Source organism: Macadamia integrifolia, chromosome 5 (assembly GCF_013358625.1).
Source record: "Macadamia integrifolia cultivar HAES 741 chromosome 5, SCU_Mint_v3, whole genome shotgun sequence".
Taxonomy (NCBI): Eukaryota; Viridiplantae; Streptophyta; class Magnoliopsida; order Proteales; family Proteaceae; genus Macadamia; species Macadamia integrifolia.
The window spans coordinates 30647616-30667517 of NC_056561.1; the positions used below are offsets into that span (position 1 = coordinate 30647616).

Here is a 19902-nt window from a genome sequence, read left to right on the forward strand (position 1 = left end):
AGCCTAAGTCCGCAAGATGACCATTTACCGATTAGTCCGCAAGTTCACAATATTGGATCGGGTGTCCATCAGTTCCAAAATCGTTACCAATAAGTGTCGGTCCACATTGTATCAGACTTTTTTTCTCTCAGAGATATCGATACCAAATTTTAAGTTTTTAACCATTTACCCTATGTCTGTACTGTACCACTAATCCGATATCGACCAAGTAGCAATATTTGTGTCAACCATTACCGGCTGATCTGATAATGATTCCTAAATCCCTAAAGATGACTATCAAGCAGCTGTTCGACTATTACACAGCTTAACTGCATTTCTAAGTGGTGTATCTATCATGTGGCAGCACAATTGGGATTCAAATTTAAGACTTTAGAAGCTGTAACTAGGCCCATTAATGTACCAGCAGGCCAGCCCCAAACAATCTTGACCCATTTATCAAAATTTTCAGCTATATAGATTCTATAGTATAGACCCAGTATTCCTGTAACCTTTTTTTAATTATTTTTATTTCCAAATATTATTTGGGACCAAGGAAACCCCTAAGATATTATTAATAAAATAGAAAAGAATACAAGGGGTCAGGGACATAACCTACCTTACCCCAACCCAACAAACAGAAGCACTCGCACTCTCAAAGTACAACGAAAAAACCCAAAGGGAAAAAAGTTACATTCTAAATATCGGCCACTCAGCTTTATCTTTCCTAATGATTTGCCTAAGGTTTCTAAGAGGAGTTTGGTCACAAAGAAAAATTGAATCCGTAGTTGAAGCACATGCCAAGTTTGCCAACCAATCAACCGTTCTACTACTCTCTCGAAAAGAGAGAGATTTGAGTTCTAAGAGAGTCACATAGAGACATAATCTCCTGAAACTAATACCAAAACTCCATAAATCACAATACTTATTATTGAGTTCACAATCAAAGTAGAATCGGAGCTAATAGAAAAATCTAAGATATTCAAATCTATACATAACCTTAAACCATCCCTCAAAGCATGCAGCTCAGCCACAAAATTAGAGCAAACACCATAGAAACTGGAGAAAGCCGCAAGAACCATGCCATCCTTATTTCTGATGAGACCTCCTCCACTAAAACTAGAATTTCCTTTGCTAGCACCATTCACATTTAACTTGACTAATGTCGCAGGGGGAAGCCAAAATGTGGGAATTGGAGCTCTTTGCCTCAACATGAGAAGTTTAATATTAAAATCCTGCAAAATAGTATTCCCCTTCATAGACGGAAACTTACTAAACTTAGATGGAAGAGGGATCTCATGCACCCATCTTTTCTGCCTTTCTATGATCAACCCAGACGTGTAAGCACCCTCTCCATGCCTTCGGTTGATCCTTTCTCACCACAACTCCCATATTATTAGCGATGGTAATAAGCCTTTTATGAAGTCACAAGCCCCATTAAGCCTAGCCTTGGATTGCCAAAATAAAATTCTACTCATTATGTCATGGGTTGGAATTAAATCCACATCAAATAATCTTCCAAAAAAATCCTAAGCCTTTGTCGCCGTCCCACCCGACATCAAGCAATGAGTGGATAATTCTCTCCAAGGGCTCCTGCAACAAAGACACTTGGAAACCAAAGGGATATCAATATTCATTAGCGAATCATCAGTTGGAAACCAATCTTAGATGGAGATCGATTCCACAACCATTTAGAACACAAGACCGTAGTAAAATTAGTGTGAACCACACTCCAAGTTGACTTGGTTGAGAACCTACCATCTGGAGATGGCATCCACACTAATCGATCCTCTCTGGCCGATAATTTGACATTGCAAACTATAATGTTATCCCTAATTTCTTGTGAATCAATTATATCTAGCACATCCTGATTCCAAGCACCTTCAGCATTAATTACCTCGTTTACTCAGGTATTCAAGTTTACATGCAATGCACCATCCACAAACTCAATAATTAGGCCCACCCAACCAATTATTCAGCCAAAAATTCACCTCACCTCGACCATATAACCATTTGGATTTTGATAAAACAAGATCTTTTAAGGCCAAGGATTTTCTCCAAAATCTCAATCCCACTACTCTGGAATTAGCTAACTCAATATGCTTACCTTTTAAGAACTTAGCCCTGAATAAAGAGCTCTATTGTGAATTCTCTGACATGATACGCCACAGCCCCTTAAGTGGCATGGATAAATTAACATCCTCCAAGAGATAAATGCCAATGCCACCCTCCTCCATAGGCCTACAAATCTACTGCCAATTAACCCAATGGTGATGCTTACCACAATCCGTTAAACCCCATAGAAAATCTGAGCAAATTCTTTGGAATCTTCTCATGTGATTTAGGAACATCCAAACATGAAAAAAATATGGATTGACATAGAAGCAAGGACATGCTTAAGAAGAACCAATCTTCTTCCAGATGAGAGAAGTTTTTCTTTCCAACCAGCCACTTTATAACTAACCTTAGCAAGAAATTCATCAAAAAAACTTACTTTCAACCTATCAGAGTAAAGAGGAGCACCCTAGTAAGTAATAGGCAAGGATTTTTACACGAAGCCAGTGACATCGCCCAACATTTTCACATGAACCTCCGTAGCTTTTGAACCAATAATAAAACAACTTTTTTTACGCATTCACTAATTGCCTAAGAAGCTTTCATATCTAAGTTGCACAATCTTCTTTAAAGAGTGTCATTAGACCCCTGCTAAGAACTTCTTCTGCCAAAATGAACAAGCTAAGTGATAAAGAATCCCCCTGCCTAAGGCTTCTAGATGATTTAAAATAGTCATATTGGCCCCCATACATGACAATCGCAAACCAATAATTTTCCAACGATTTCCTGATTAAATCAATCCAAAGGAAAGAGAAACCAAACTTATTGAGTACTTGATAGTGGAAATTCCACTCAAGTCAATCATAGGCCTTAGTCATATTAAGTTTCAATATCAAATTGTCGTCCCTTATTTTTTTATTAATATCCTGTGCTACTTCCTGCATAAGTGCAATGTTATCATGAATGCATCTGCCACGAACAAAAGGTACCTTGTTCTTCTGAAATCAATAAAAGAAGAACGGTAGACAATCTAGTAGAAATAATTTTAGCAAGGATTTTATGAGAAAAGTTGCAGACTTATTGGCCTGAAGTCTGTCATAAACTCAGGACAATCCTTCTTCGGGATGAGGATGAGACGAGAAGACGTATAACTCCTGGGCAAGAAACCCCCATTAAAGAAATCCTTGATAGGTGCCAGAGTGTCCTGACACACTACGTCCCAACAAGAAGTGAAAAAAAATTCCAGAAAAACCATCAGGGCTAGGAGCACTCTCTTTAGAAAGGGAAAAGATCACCGCTTTCACCTCTTCCATGGACGGAACAAGGAAGATATTTGCGTTAACATCATCAGATATCAACATGGGAATAAAGTCCAATAAATCCTCATCCCAAAGACTAGGCTGAGATGAAAAAATGCTCGAGAAATGTTGCACTACCTCAGCTTTCACCTCCTCTGCTCCAGTGATCTAAACCTCTTCACTCGATTTAATTTTCTCCACACTAGCTATTTTCTACCTAACATTCACCCTAGCATGGAAGATGCCCGTGTTCCTATCTCCTGCTTAGAGCCATTTGACTTTGGATTTTTGCCTCCAAAATATTTTTTTCTGAAAAAGAGTTCTCTGAAGGATAGTGCGAGAATTTTGGAGAGCACATTTTAATGCTTCACTTGGATTCAATTCATAATCTGCTTCGGCTCGACTAACCTCATCCTCAGCATTGCGGACATTTTGGCGAATATTATCAAACAATTCTTTATTCCAAGTTTTAAGGCATACCCGAAGGTCCTTAAGCTTGAAAAAAAAAATCTATAAAGGCGAACCACAGACCGGTTGATCCCAGACTTCCTTCACAATCTTCAAAAACTCACGATGAGATACCCATATTTCTTGGATTTTAAATCATATGAAACCCTGGTTGCCAACGTTGTCGCAATCTCAACCCAAATAGGGGTATGATCAGAGCATGTTTTATTGAGGTGGCGAATACAAAAAAGACGAAATTGGTCCGGCCATAGACAATTATACATGACCCAATCTAGACGAGCCTTCAACAAACTGTGTCCTTCCTAGTTATTAGACCACATCAAAGCAATTCACCCATAACCAACATCGATCAACATGGCTTCATTCACAAATCTACCAATTGAGAACAAGGAGATCACCCTCCTACCTTCTCAGACAGAGCCAAAACAGCATTAAAGTCCTCACAAACCGCCCATGCTTGGTCAACTGTTCTAGAAAAACTGATAAGATCCTCTTATAGCAATCGTCTTTCCCCCAAAGAACACAAAGCATGGCAAAAGTAAGTAATAATTTGTTATTTGAAGCCAAATCCAAACATACAACAGTTACATACTGGACAAGGTTGTCCATAACCTAAACATGAATATGATTCTTCCAAAAACCTAAATTATGTCGCCACCAGTGGCTCCATTTGAGATACAAGAGTGCATTCCAATCCTTCGCATAATAACACTAACTTTTGCAAAGGAAATCTTAGGTTCTGAAATAGCCACCAAATCAATACCAGAAGAAAAAAATAATATATTTAGGCATCTACAAGTAGACTTATTTTCCACACCCCAAACATTCCAAAATAGGAAATGCATTAAGAACAAAAGGGGTTAGATTCAAGATGTCTCATGGACCTAACAATCCGATGTTGCATCAATGCACTATGAGATGAGAACCGCTCTTCCACTCTATTCGTGGATTCCCTGGGAACAATATCATCCAAACTATCATTGCCAACATCTTCCTTGAGAGTCAAAAAGGTCGCTTCAATACATTTACCAATGGATGCACTGAAAGCTTTAAACCTATCAACCAACTTTTATCGATCCAAAATCCGGTATTGATCACCCACCATTCTCAAATCATCTTTGGCATTGCCCAAGTCCTTACCACGATCTAAAACGTAACCTATACTCAATCGATGTTTAATGCCAAATATTCACACCACATTGAAGGAAAAGTGGATAAATTCCATCCCCCTCCTTAGAAATGTGAGTATGCTCCTCTTCATTTTCCTCTACCTCATTTGGCATCTCTTCCCCAATGCCGTCTATACTGGGCTAAAAGTTCCGCCCTATGAGTTTCCATATGTTGCAAACAGTCGTATGACCTTGAGGATGTGGATTCAGAAGAACAAACTCATGTAAGGAATTTATGATTGGTTCGATCCTATCAAAGGAAGGAGAGCCAACCTGCATAACCTAAGTCACATCCTTCTCGAGGTGATCCATCTCTGTGCCATTGCTAATCGGTGCCCTAACCCGCTTGTCTGCCTGAGTTCTTGCCTGATCATCCACCTACACCACACCCTGTGATTTTCGTTGACAACTCTCAACGTTGTGGCCTAACTTCGAGCACCACGTACAAAAAAGTGGCTTCTTTTCATAAACAACCTTCTGAAAAAAACCCTGACGATCCGCATCCAATCTCAATCCGCTCAGGTTGGGAATCCCTGAGATCAATCTCCACATAAGTTCTAGCTACGACCGTTCTAGTATAACCAACAGTAGCACCATCAACCTTCAACACTCTTCCCACCGCCCCTGCAACTGATAGGAAGAAATTCCCTTAATAAAGATTCATAGGAAGGTTTGGGAATGACACCTAAATAGATACAATCAACGATTCATTCCTTGTTGTAAAGCTCTTTGTCCAATTGAAAAACCGAAATAAGAAACCCAAAATATAGATCTGCTCCTTGAGCCACACCTTAATAAAATCTTGGCATTCAATGAAACGAAAGAGGAGATGTCTCTGACCAAGACTAGAGATCACCACATCCCCAACCAGATGAAAATACGAATGTATGAAGATCTTAATCTCAAATATAGATGGCCGACTATAAGAGCACTTAGCCATCAACACATTCTGAAACGGAACTTCAGACCTAGCAATCTCCTCTTGGGAAAAGAAATTGTTGGAGACCCAAGAAGAGTGATGGGATTCTTCAAAGGAATTTCCACTGGCTGGAAGGTAGTGGACTTCGCCACCACCGCTGAAAAAGTGATTGGAGGATCTGAGGGGTGATCCTCTCTGGTAGTGTGGGGATCAACCATACTTCTTCCAAATATTGTCTCAGTTAAAGTTCCATATCATCCAAGTCGCCCACTATCTCGAGTCACAAAACACTTTGATGCAGAAAAAAAAAATACTAGAGATCCACTTTCTGATAGAATAACTAATTGGGAGAGAAGGGCCAAGTGGCACTTGAATAAAGTAAACTTATAAAAGGCCCCAAACTTCTTCAGAAACTTCAAATCTTTTCCGTCATAAACCGTTTTCGATTTGAGTTGTGCCTCCCAATTATGCCAAGAGACTCCTTATCGTTCTCGTTGTTTCCTTGCTATGAATGGCCAGATTCAGTAAATCACTCAACTCGTTATTGTAGCAATGGCCGCTGCTGCCGACGGAACAATGAAATCGCCGCCCCTCTATTCCTCTTCAGGCATCGTAGCATCCCAATCCAAGGCTGCTTCTTTCTCTTTGTTCAATTGTAAAAACCATGTTAGTTCCTAGGGGAACTCTCGATCACTCAGAGAGGCCGTTACTACTGCATTTCCCCGATAAGATTTCCCTTTCCTCGCCAGAGTTTTGAATGTCGGAATCAATCTCCCGGTCGTCCCGCTAGACTTCTATACTTTGCACTCCCCTAGAACCCTAGCCCAAAATGGTGGATTGGTGATTTCCCTATAATGTTGGTGAGGTACTAAGATTTGAAATCATAGTGAATTAAAACACGTTTAATACTATTGTACTGAATTTTATGGTTTTAAACTTGAGCTCTTGAATTGAGTCCACACAACGGAAAAAAAACTTAATTCTGATAGGAAAACCCTTTATAATATTGATAATTTGCATTTTCGTTTGGTCTAGCCATCCGCATGCAAGTAAGTTAGTGACGTGTCTATCTCTTGTCCATACTTTAATAACATGTGACCTCTTGCACAGTAAGTTAGCAAGCAACCCATTGAGTTTTTTTTTTTTTTTTTTGGGAGGTTGGGCGTGCCACTATCTTTCTTGGAGCTAGAAGCTCAATCAATGGGGGACTGAGATAGGAGGGATAGGACAGACTTTCCCAAGGAGGGAGGAAAAAGGTAGACATAGTGTTGGGCGTGTGCAGCCTTTACCTTTCTTTATTATCTTTTTAATAGAAGCATGGGTTCCTTTATATAAGGGGTCTATCCCTGTTGGTTTTTTCAATAGCCAATGTGGAACTGATTCACCTCTGCCTAATGCTCGTTTTTGGTGCAGAAGCCATCTAGTATTCTAGTCTCGGACCTCACAAGTCTCTGACTATCTCTTCTTCTCCTAAAAATTTACATAGAACAATAGTGAGGAATTTACAATCATTATCAACTAGATCATTGAATTAAAAGAAGGGAGAAAGAATCTATCAGTCTGGTGTAGGCAACACCACTGCACAGGTTCATCTTCAGGACACAGAACAGGCGGCATTGTAGCCTTCTCGTGCCCACATATGTTTAGGCATAGGGCAACACCAGACTGACAGAGTTCTTTATCCCTCAATAGAATTATAATACACCAAAATCAATGGAACCCACATAACCCACAAAGTTTTTAGTTATTTAAATTATGCAAAGTCATTGTTAGTAACAACAATGTGAAAACCTTTTCTAAGCTCGAAGTTTGCAGGGCTGCTCCTCTGAAATACTATGCTAGATCAAAAAAAATATATTACCTTTTTTATGATTCCATATTTTTCAAATTTAAGCGTTTAAAATTTATACCATCCGTTTTATGTTTTTCACCAATTTTTTTTTTTTTAAAGGTTTAATTGTTTTTACAATCCCCTTTAATTTTTAAACCATTTTAAATGTACCATATCAAATAAAGTTTATCTTTCCAACGATTCCCGACTTCTCGTTTTAACTACCAAACTCAAAACCCACAATGCATTACTATGGCGTTTTAGTTAAGCATATGGTAACTCTCATGATATGGTGGTCTGTCACGTTTGAAAATGCATACCAACATGAGTTACAAGGGTTCTGGAAAGGCCAAATGTTTGGCACCATGGTTCAAAGGTTCAGTATAGACCACCGCATTGTATTGTAACTCCCGACTCTGATAGGAGATTCTCTCCTTTGATTTTTCTCAATAAAATTTTTAACTTTTGTTAAAAAAAAAAAAAAAAAAAAAAAAAAAAGGTTCAGTATCAGATCATTTGAATCGGGAGATTTATATTGAGAACCGCAGGCAACGATATCGATTCTAGGCCGATCCCAGATCAACATATTGATATGGACTAAAGGTAAAAGGTAATACAGATCCATCTGATCCAAAACAATACGAACCAATGCGGATCTGTATCGATGTCCGATCTCAATACCCTTCACTAAAACTGTGATTGGGACTAAAGAAAAATACTCCATCCCTGTTTGTTTTTCTTTAATTTCTTTACCATACTGAGTGAATTAATAAGGTGGGTGCAACTAAGAGCCTGCTTGCCTTGAATGGATATACAACTGAGACCAGAATACAAGGTAACTTCAAGACTCTCAACCCGAAACAGTTTTTTTTTTCTTAGTTGGTAAGGATAAACATTTCAGTATTCATCAAAGAAGAAATGCTACTTCCCCCTCACTCTTTCTCTCTCTCTCTCTTCATAATGAGTAAATTAATAAGGTGGTTACAAGCTATTATCTTCATATGGGTTCCCACAAAAAATAGCTTAGGGGTGGATAACTAGTGCATTAAATGGATTTACTTCTCAGACCATAATACTAGGTAGTTTTAAAAGTCTCAATCCAAGGGGATAACTTAGTAGGCAAGGACCAACACCTCATAATTAGGAAGTCCTGACTCATGAGTACTCTCTTTAGGGTCTGCCTATCTAAAATAAAAGTAATTCAAAAGTCTCTATTGGAGGTACCAACTAGGAAAAATGTTGCTTTAGGAGCCAATCTTGAGGATATAAGTAGAAAATCTCCTAACTTGTTTTCTTTCCCTCACATCCCTTAAGAAAATGTTCTTTAAGATCTCAAATGAGAAGGGTCCCCCAATTGTCACGCCAATGCATCCATATCTATTTGAGAGGAGCAACCTCAATTTTAAAAGGAAATTTCTTATTGAGAGTAAAATAATTTGTAACTTTATTTTTTGTCCTATTAATATCACATTTCTTTTTTCAATGAGGGTAGATACTATTATTTCATATATGTATTCATATGATTATGACAAGTTACTTTCAAATTAATTTATATACCTCTAAGACTTTAACTTAAAGAACTTAATTTTGATTAAATAACAGACCCTTTGTAAAATTAGTGGCTCTAAGGGTAAGAGTAAAGGTATTGAACTCATATAGGTCTATGCTTGGTGTTCACAACAAACTTCCAAACCTACCCTAAAGTTAACATGGGCTTCCATCAGTGTTGACCTGTAAAAGTTGCTAGTTACCAAATTAGCATAGAGAGAAGGTATATTGACAATGAGAACTAGTCCTTTGCCATCATTGAACCATTAATTCAATGCTTCTTGAGTATTAACCATCATTGGAGATTGTGCAATAATGTTCATTAATTGTAGATTGCTTAGCCCCTAAGCTTAATCTCGAACTACCATGTTCCTACCCTTTTCCCATGAGATTTCTTAAGATTCTGTACCGCATTTGCATTAGTAATGGAAGACTGTCTACTACTTTTCTGCTGACAGAATAAAGTACATATGAGCATTTTCGTTCTTCAATTATTAAGAATTTTATGTTTTATTGTATATTTTTAATAAATAATAAAAGGGTAGGACATCCCTACCTAGTTGCGTGATCTTTTCACTAACACGGGGACTAATAAGAGTTCATAGAGGAACTAAACTTGACTGTTACCCGAGTTGCAGCAAAATAGCTATAACCCCTGATAACAACCAAGGAAATAGAATCCCAGGGGTTGCAACTACTTGGCTACAAAGCCTAGTAGCAGCCAAATTTTTTTCATGCTAGAACATCAATATGGATAGGATTCTTGATCTCATGAGGACATGTGGGGTAGTAATTTTGAGGGCTCCTTTGTCTAAGCACGAGATTTATTCAAGTAGGTAACATTCTTTTCCCCAAATAAAAATATGGGATTATTGCTATTGCATGTTTATTACTTTATTATAGGGAAAAAGAATCCTAAAAGGTAATTTGACCCCTCCCCCCAAACAAAAGGGGCAAAATGATCGCAAAACCCCCCATGAAAGGCAGAATCCCCATCCTTATTGATGCTTTCGTGCATACTCTCATAGGCCTCTTATCTTGACAAAGGGACACATTGCCTTTCAGGAACCTCACCCTTTTATATCATCTTATTAAAAAAAAAAATGTTTCAATATATCATGGGAGCATGTATCCAATGTACATCATCACTCATATTTGACGTGGAAACATAATTGATGCTAAAATATTGTTTACATATTTTCTCCATAATCACATTTTTTTTTTTTGCTAACGAGAGTATCCAAGCCTTCAGCTTGACTATCCCTCGGGCCCATACTGACCCCACAACTACATGAACCGGGTCATATTGAGGTTGAATGAGAACCATTCAATTCTCACTGAAAATAGTGAAGAGCACTAAACACCCCCGTGTGAGTGGCCCAAGGTGTGCCTACTGCCTAGTGGGAATATGATATTGATTGGTTATAAGGGAAATTAAAGGAAAGAGAAGTGAAATTTTTGTAATCGTAGATTCATTATTTCATGTGACTATATCACTAACTCCAAATCATATCATAGTTAATTATTAAACTTTACTTTATTTTGCATCTGAACCTCTTTACTAAAAATTCCACGAAAAAAAAACCTCTTTATAAAAAGATAATAATAAAAAAATAAAATTACATATAAAATATATCATTATTAAATATGATAAGAAATTAAAGTAACTTATATAATCCTGTGGGATTATGATTACAAAACTTTCCTTTTTGAAGTTCGAAAATTTTTCTTTTCTTCCTTTTTATTTTACCTTGCAATCAAACATAGCATAATAAATTCAGTTCAAAAGCAATTTATTATTTATAAATAAAGTTTTGAATTTTCCTTTTTCTATTCTCTCACTTCTACAGTGAAACAAAATTGAAGAAAGGCTTGAAAGTCCTTAAATTTGGGGGGAAATTTTCGAAAACTAAAAAAGTATATTAGAATATTTGTAGGACATTTGATAATTAAACTTAATCTAGAAGAAACCTCAACCATCCAAGAACGACTGAGGAATGATCAAAATCATCAGTCCACGTGGTATAAAATTCATCCTAACTAGGTGATCGACATCCTCCACTGCCTCTAGCAAACATTTCCCTAATTATATGATTATTTCGTCTAACTGGTAAGATACATAGACCGGCGAAAGTTGCACTGGTGGCTGGTTATATTGTGGGACTCATTTATCAGAACACTAACACTGTGTTTGGTAATGAAGAGAAGAAAAGAAAAGAAAAAAGTACAAAAATTATACAATTTTTTCTTAAATCAAGAAAAAAAGTACAATTTTTCTTGACTTATATCTGAAAATAGAGAAATGTAAATGGGTAGAATTCTTTTTTTCAATTTATTTATTTATTCTTTTTTTTGGAAAAAAGAATAACCCCTGGTCGTGCTTCGTAAGCCAGGACATATGGAGTGCAAAAGGACTGCTTTGCCCCACTCTTGTGTGGTTGATGCCTCTGCCTGCCTTCTCATTGGTTCGCTTGCTGGCTCAGTAGCCATGTGATCAGAGGGAAGAGGCTTCCTCTTATGGTAAAATGGGGGAATCTGCATGTCATACCAATGGGTTTCCAAAAAAGGTATCATCCACATGAGAACCACATATTCAAAACAAAAAAAGAGAAAATAAAAAAATAAAAAAAGCTACATTTTTTCTTGTAAATAAACTTTTATTCATGAAAACAAGCGAATTACAAGATTTCATCAATTACAAAATGGAAATAGGTCAAACCGTCCTACTCGGATCAGATATGGCCTTCTTGGATAGGGAATCTACTGCAAAGTCGCTCTCCTTAGGAATAAACTGGAAACTACAATTCATAAAATAAAAAGCAATATTGCCATATAGGTTATGTCCTCCATCGTAGTCTAAACATTTTATTAGAATAGACGTGCTCCAATTACTCTCCCTAAAACTAAATTAGAAAATATAATCCATAAAATAAGAAGTAAAGGGATTATTTCCTTCACCACAAGTCCATACTGACCCTACAATCACATGGACCGGGTCATATCGGGGTTGAATAAGAACTATTCAACTTTTACCAGAAACAGTAAATAGCACTAAACATCCCCGTGTAAGTGGCCCTAAGAAAATAAGAGAAATTAAACTCAAAACCTCAAGTTTTCTGAGATCTCTTGCAGGGAGTTTTTATTCGAGAGACTAATAATAAATTTGTTGTAGCCAAATGTAAAGCTAGCAAAAACATATGAACTGCAGCAATGGAAGCTGAAGTTTTATAAGATGGTGTTTTGTTGGCAAGGTGCCTAAATCTCCAAAGGATTATATGTCTTTCTTATGCATTAAGTCATGTAGCTTGTTTGAATGGCATGGCTTCAGCGTCTTATTGGGCCACAGATGTTCTTGTTGAGGATATTCTTTCTCTTTGTAGATGTTTTGAATTTTGTATCTTTGGTTTTAGTCCTATTCTTGTAACAAAAGGCCCATATTAGCTCAAGGGGGTACTGTCTGGAATCTATGTAGAGTTTGGTGGATTCATCACCCATTGTTCATTGTAAATCTGACCATCCTTTCTGGTATGAGGTCACACATTGTTTTCTGTATATTTTTTGAATAATAATCGCATGGTGGACGCATTTTTTCGCCTTCTTTTGAAAAACAAAAAAAAATAATAATAAATAAATGATAAGTGATATATTTTTCTTTTTTTCTTTTTTTTCTTTTCTTAAAGATTTTATGAATAGTGAGAAGAGAGGAGGAGCTTTTATATATATATATATATATATATATATATATATTTATACCAAACTTTGTCAACTTTATGTGTTATGACATGGGATGAGGAGAGTGACAAATTAAGGCATGTTTGATAATGTTTATGCTGTTTCTGTGTCTAGAAACAGCAGAAACGGCTTTTCACGTTTCTGAAAATAAAAACGGGTTTTTTGGTATTTGATAAATCTTTTTCTCTAAATTTTTTTGCAGACATAACGCCACTAAAAAACCAAATAGAATCATCCGATGCCCAAAAGGGAGAGAAGGTTGGGTTGCCTCTTTTAGGTTTAAATAGTTGATAGATTTATCGAGAACAACCTTTTTTTTCTCTCAAATTTGTTTCTAGAAATGACAAAACAAGTCGGACTTGTTTCGTCAAAGTCGTTTCTAGAATTGTAAATAGACATAAATTTTGATTTATGTTTCTAGAAACGGGTGAAACGAAACAACTTTATCAAATGATTTTTAGACTGTTTCTCCATTTTTGGGAACAAAAAAAACATAGAAACGGTAGAAACGGAACATTGTCAAATGGTGCCTAAGTGTCACGTTGGAACCGCCACCATTTCTTATGATGTGGTTTTAGCCGAGATATGGTGCAAAAAAATTTGACTTGTTTTCTTATAAATTACAAAGAAGAAAGAACTTTACCAGCTATTGTGTGTCTACGTCTAGACACAGCAGGTAGAAAAAATCACGTCTAGACACAGCAGGTAGAAAAATCACATTGCCCCACATTAAAGATACTTCTACATGTCTTCCCTTTGGCTAGCTAGCATGCTGCATAGGCACAGGAGATAGCGTTCTATTTCCCAAAATAAACATTTTTTTCTCTGAAGATGAGTAGGGTATGCCCACTCATATTCAAATTAATTTTGTAAATCATTCTTTCTAAATAGACAGAAAACATAATAAAGATTTGAATGTGTCTAGGCATACCCTATGCCTCATGTTCAAATAGAATATGTATGTAACATTTTACTCTACAAATATAATTAAAAAATCAAACACATTTCGGATCCGGCTTCTCTCCTTAGCTCTAATAGCCTAAGTATTGCCCATAGCTATCTGGGCGATTGACACTTGTCCAATGCTCATCCAACTGTTGTGGTTCCTTCTTTCAAAAAACCATCCATCTCCATGGATCCAACCCATACCCCGTCAAAAAGAGCTCTTTGCACACCTCAGTCATACTACAGGAAAAACAAGGCACTTTTGATTTACCTAAACCAGATAGAGGTGAAATGTGGAATATGGTTCACCAATGAAAATCCAAATTCAAACAGATGGAAAACAAGGATGATGATGATAATTAAAGATGAAGAACAACAGAAATAGAGACAACTTTCAAGATAAGAGTTCTCAGATATACTACTCAGTGAGACAACTGCAAACAAAACGTCTCAGCCTCTAATAGGAAATCTGAAAACCCTTCTTCTTCAATCGGTCTTCAACTCTAAAGCCACTCCTAAGATAGTAAGATGCATGCATCAATGGTAAACCATATTCCACATTTCAAAAATCTAAAACCCCATAGCAGAGAAGATTTGGAGAGATCCATGAGAATGGAAGAGACTAGGGTGGGATTTTGTTTTGATTTGTGGAGATGAGAGAAGGTCCGTTTTGCTTCAATCGGGTATGGATTGGATCCATGGAGATGGGTAGTTTTTCTGAAAAAGGAACCACAGCGGTTGAATGAACCTTATACAAGTGTGCCCAAATCACTGTGGCCAATACCTGAGAGATCACAGCTAAGGAGAGGAACCAGATCCCACTTTTTCAGTTTAATTTACAAGGAATAATATGGAAAGGGTGTGGGTAAGGGGAGAGGCAATTTCGGTAGTGTTCATTGAATCTCGCATGGAGGAGTCGAGGAGGTGAGGAAATCTGGTGTCTGGTCTGAATCATTGAACCAAAGACTTGTGTGGGCCATAGAAACCCACATTGGGCCCCAGAACCAGACCTTAAAGCCGCAAGTGATGGTCTCATTTTGCCTCAAAGAGGTAAGGGACTAAAGATGCCTACGTAAAAATACAAGCAATTCACTCATTGGAGAGAGAGAGAGAGGGAGTTACTTACTTGTGACTTGTATAGGAAGATGGAGAAGAACATGGTATATAGATGGTGGGTGATAATAATTCATGGCCATGAAAACGTTAAAATGGAGCCTTGATGTAATGAGATAGAGTTTGAGAGAGAGAGAGAGAGAGAGAGAGAGATCTTTGAAACTAAATAGGATTTTGGATTTGAGCTCTTGAGACTTGAGAGTCGGTCTAAGAGAGAGAGAGGGAGAGGAAGAGAGAATGGAGCGAGGATTTGGGCGAGAAAAGAGGTGGGAAAAGATTCGATAAGTGTTTGGATTTGCGTGGTTTGAAAGGGCTTTTTGTTCGGGTTGATTTGTCTCTGAGACAAAAGAACTAATGAGAGGGAGATCCGGAACTCAGTTTTTCTCTCCATCTTTCGCTAAAAACTTGGGTTAGCTTCTGTGTTTCTTCCCTTAAGTAGGCGATTTTGACTCCAGAACCTGCAAGATTTTAGTTTTCAAATATGGGGATTTCGGTTTTCTATTGACTTACGTTTCTGATTTCTCTGTCTTCTCCTTTCCCTCCACTTTACTACTTCTCATGTACCTGGTTTTTGGTTCTTTCGGAATAAAACCCAGACAAGAATTTACTAATTTCTCTCAAGAATCTGATTATTTTCTGGATCTCTTGTATCTGGGTCTCTTCATTTTCATTTTGTGCGTCTGGGTTGTCTTCTTTTCCATTTTTTATTCATCTAGGATCTTCCTCTAGTTAGATGGCAGAGAAGAAGAATGGTACAAGTACAGCAACAACAGAAATATAGCAACAGCAATAGTGCGGGTGGTGGTGGTGGTGGAGGTAATGGTGGTGGTAGTGGAGGAGGTCGCTCTTCCAAGAAACTGAAGCAGAAGAAAATCCCACAAAGAGGGCTCGGTGTTGCCCAATTGGAGAAGATACGATTAGAGGAGCAGCAGAAGAAGGACGCGACTGCTGACATGTCCTCACCCTCTTTTGTTCTTCCAATCCCTCTTCCTCAGCACCAGCATTCATCTTCTTCTTCTCCTTTTCCTGCAACTCCAACTGATTTGTCTTCAACAAGTTCTGTGTTCAGAACCCTTTCTCAGGGACCTGTTCTCACTCTTGATCTATTAGCCCCACCTCATCCTCCTCCTCCGTTTCAAACGATAGCAACAATTTATGTTCCTTGTCAGGGTGGCTCCACCTGTGGTCCGATCGCTGACGTAGTCAACACTTTTACAGGGGAGGGACATTATTCCAGAATGTGGAGTAACGGGTTGAACTACAATGGTGATGTTCCCATATTGGATCATGGACTTGCATACCGAGCCCAGTTGCAGAATGAGGCCTCCTACCCAATTTGGCATTCTCCTCCCCCTGTTCCGATTGATAGAAATCAACCACATTCTTCAATAATGGTTGTTTGCTTAACCTTTTAATTTTCTTTTTGGATTCTCTCTCTGTATTTCTGGGATTCTCGATAAGACTGCAAAGCAATCTCTGATTCTCTCTCTGTGTGCAGGGGATTGTCCCTTCCTTTCCTATGGAGCTTCCTTCAAACCAAAGCATTTGCAGCAGCAACAACAACTGCACAGCACTACAGCCACCTCCTTGGCCTGAGGAAGAGAAGGTATGTGGGGATGGAATGATGGATGAAGTCCTCATTGTTGTATCTGATATCATTAATTTTTTTTTTAATTTATAAATTAAAGAAAGAAACTGGAGATGGGATTAGTTTCTAATAGTTGAGTGGTTAGAATGTAGTATAGATGGTTGGTATTAAGCGACCATGCCCCTTCTCTCTAGACAACTTGCCACTGGCGTCATCTCTCAGAAAAATTCCTCCCTTCATTCAGCCACTCTACAGAGCAGAAGAACCATCATTATCTGGCATTAGTGTGATTGGGTACTCTCTCTCTCTCTCTCTCTCTCTGTGGGATTGTTGGGTAGTTGATTCACATTGTTTTGTTTCTGTTGGTATCAGTCAGAGTACAATTTCCGAGCTGAAGCATAGAATTGTTGAAGGGAATTATCTCACCTTGGGCCCTCCTGCAACTAGTTCATCTTCAATGGGTTGTAAATATAATAAGCAGCAGCCCTTAGCAGCATCCACACCCTCTCATTATCCGATCCTTGAATTTGGTCTGAACTCGTCTCTGGTAAGAATAAAATTAAAGTGACTGCGAAAAAAAGGTTTTTTTTTCGCTTTTTCTATTGGTTGCTGTTCTTGTGCCTGCGGGTGTTCCTAATAACTTTTTTTCCTTTTCTTTTTTGGGTTGAATGGTGCAGGCAAGCATTGAAGAGCCGGCCATCCATAATTTCTTTCCTACAAAAGGGAAGATTAGCAGAGTGGCAACCACAACCAACGACCAACGGAGAGTCAAGGAATATAGTGACACAGTTGATCTCAACCTAAAGCTGTAATTAGTTAGTGGGAACTTGGAAGCATCTGCCACAAATTGTCCCCAAGACCCTAAGACAGATGGGCTGAAAGAAAAAAGAAGAGAAAGCATATTTGGAATGAAGTTAAGGAACAATTAACCACCATGAGAGAGAGAGAGGGCAAATCTTTGGCCGGGGTGTATTGGGTGTGGGATCGAGGGGATCAGAGGAGAGATTGGTGTATTTCTATTATCTATCTGTCTATCTGTGGTTTGTTTGAATTTGTATTTTCTGAATTGGGTCAGTACATTTTGTTTGTTGGTTCATTTAAGATTGCAGTTTTGTTTGGTATTTTGTTGAGTGACAAAAGGACCCTTAGATTTGTAACAAACCTTAATTTGATGAGGATTGAGGATTAAGCCACTGAGAAGTTGATGAGGATTGAGGAGGAGGAGGTGGTGGCCTGGTTTCAGGTATTGTCCTTCATTTTTTCTTATTGTTTACGTTAGAGGCGACGTAATAGTGGATTTAGTATACCCAACCCTACCTTGGCTGAGCCATTGAAGCTCTCGTCAAGGAGTTTTTGGGAGTGACTGAGACGTTAGACTACTTGAGAAGTCCCACGTCCATGTAAGAGCAAGTGATGAACATATGCTTCTAAAAAAACAGGGCGGGAAAAAGTGAGCATGCAAAACTTACATAATTAACAATTTTAATATAAAAATAAGGGTGAATGGTGGCAACGCTTAAGCGTCTGCTCCATAAAAACACAACATGTAATTTATACCGTTGATCTTTTGATAACTAATTTAAGCCGTCGATTACCCTCATGGCTTCATTAGGGCTTTTTACTTCTACATTCGGTTCCTGTTTTGTACGAAAACTTTTCTTTCACATCTCTCTTAATCCTCTGGTCAGTGTAGAGCCAGACTATTTTTCACCAGTCGGCAACAGAAGGATGGTTGGAATGGATGGTGGAGATGGAGTTGAGGAAGCCATGGATGATGCGCTTTTGGGAGTTCTGGCACCGGCCATACCAGATAGGAGGATGGGTCCCATATGGTACTTGAGGTGAACGAACTTGGAGGAGCCCTCGTACTTCTTGGAGCCACCGAACTCGAGGTTAACTGTGGTGTTGGCTATGGTATTTGTTTGTTGATTTGGCCATGGACGCCACCCAACAACAGAAATGGCACCATGGAGAAGGAAGAGGAAGAGGAAGAAGAAGAGGAAAAGAGAAGTGGTGACAAAGGGGAGAAGCACTAACGACACTAGTGGCGTTGGGCAGAGGATAGTCGCCAGAGTAATGTGATGGTATCAGGTGGTGCCAATGGAGAAGGGGTTTGAGCTAATTTCTCTTCCTAATAAGAGAAGATGAGGGTGAAGCACAAGTACCTAAAATCCAACTAGTAAGATAAACTAAAATAACAAATAATAGGTTGAAAAGATCGAAAGAATGGTTCAGATTATATCAGATATGATCAATGGTCAGAACTAAATATGGTGTTTATATGAAGCAAACGCTTACGGACTGCTACCTTTAAGCCTAAAAATAATAAAATATTATTGATGGTTGAGAATTGGGATATTGGCTGGGAGTGAGAGTGGGACCCCACAATTACATACTGTACCCATTTTATTGAAGAAGATCAATGAGCAAATCAAAGCGCAAAAGTCCCAGATGACGATCTGAAAAATCAGATCACATTTCAGATTGAAATACTGACTCTCTCTCTCTCTCTCTCTCTATCTCTCTCTCACATTAGAAGGATGTACGTACGTACTGCAACAGGCTGCAAAGGGTCTTAAAAGCCACTGGCAGTATCAGGTACGTACTGCAATAGACACCGGCCGTAGGTATTGAACATGCAGAAAACGAACAGAGAGAGAGAGAGAGAGACGGTCAAATTTCAAAGTCGAATAAGAGGTACTCCACTCTCCTTTCTCATGGTTTCTGATGATGTAGATGTAACTATTCAACATTTGTCGCACCTTTTTATCATTATAAAAGAAGGAAGAAGGGTATAACTGACAGAAAACCGATAGGTGTTGAATGTATATGTACGGAGGTGATGACGGTAGGTGATCTGAACTCGTTTTTATTGATTCGATTCAGTGGAGCTGAAAAATGCTTAAGAAACCAGGGGTCTTGTGTTGATCCGTATGAGGTTTTGTGGTTTACATGACCCTCGACCTTTCCTGTTTATGATGGATTTATTTTTATTCAATATTAAAATTTTAAAATATTTCTCATGTCATCGATATGTGGGTGTACAAATGCAATTGTATGTGTATAGGAACATTTGTATTTATGTAAACATGTATATGTGGACGCTTGTACACATAAGGACACATATGTTTATGTAGACAGAGGCATCAATATGTGAAAAACGACGTTGTCTATTTATAGATGGTCTGGAATTTTAACAAGTGTTTTTGTTCTTTCCAACTCTTTGTTTTGTTCTTCTGAGTCACTTTGTGTATCTAGTA

At 38.2% G+C, this 19902-nt stretch overlaps 1 protein-coding gene across 1 annotated transcript; it reads left to right on the forward strand.

The window, feature by feature from the left end:
- The first annotated feature begins 15082 nt into the window (after nucleotides 1-15082).
- Nucleotides 15083-17738, forward strand: LOC122079124. Its single transcript, XM_042645377.1, has 5 exons — nucleotides 15083-16448; nucleotides 16553-16660; nucleotides 16800-16936; nucleotides 17015-17189; nucleotides 17320-17738. Exons 1-5 carry the CDS (start codon nucleotides 15804-15806, stop codon nucleotides 17452-17454), a joined length of 1200 nt encoding a protein of 399 aa, XP_042501311.1. The 5' UTR covers nucleotides 15083-15803; the 3' UTR covers nucleotides 17455-17738.
- Nucleotides 17739-19902: the final 2164 nt, after the last annotated feature.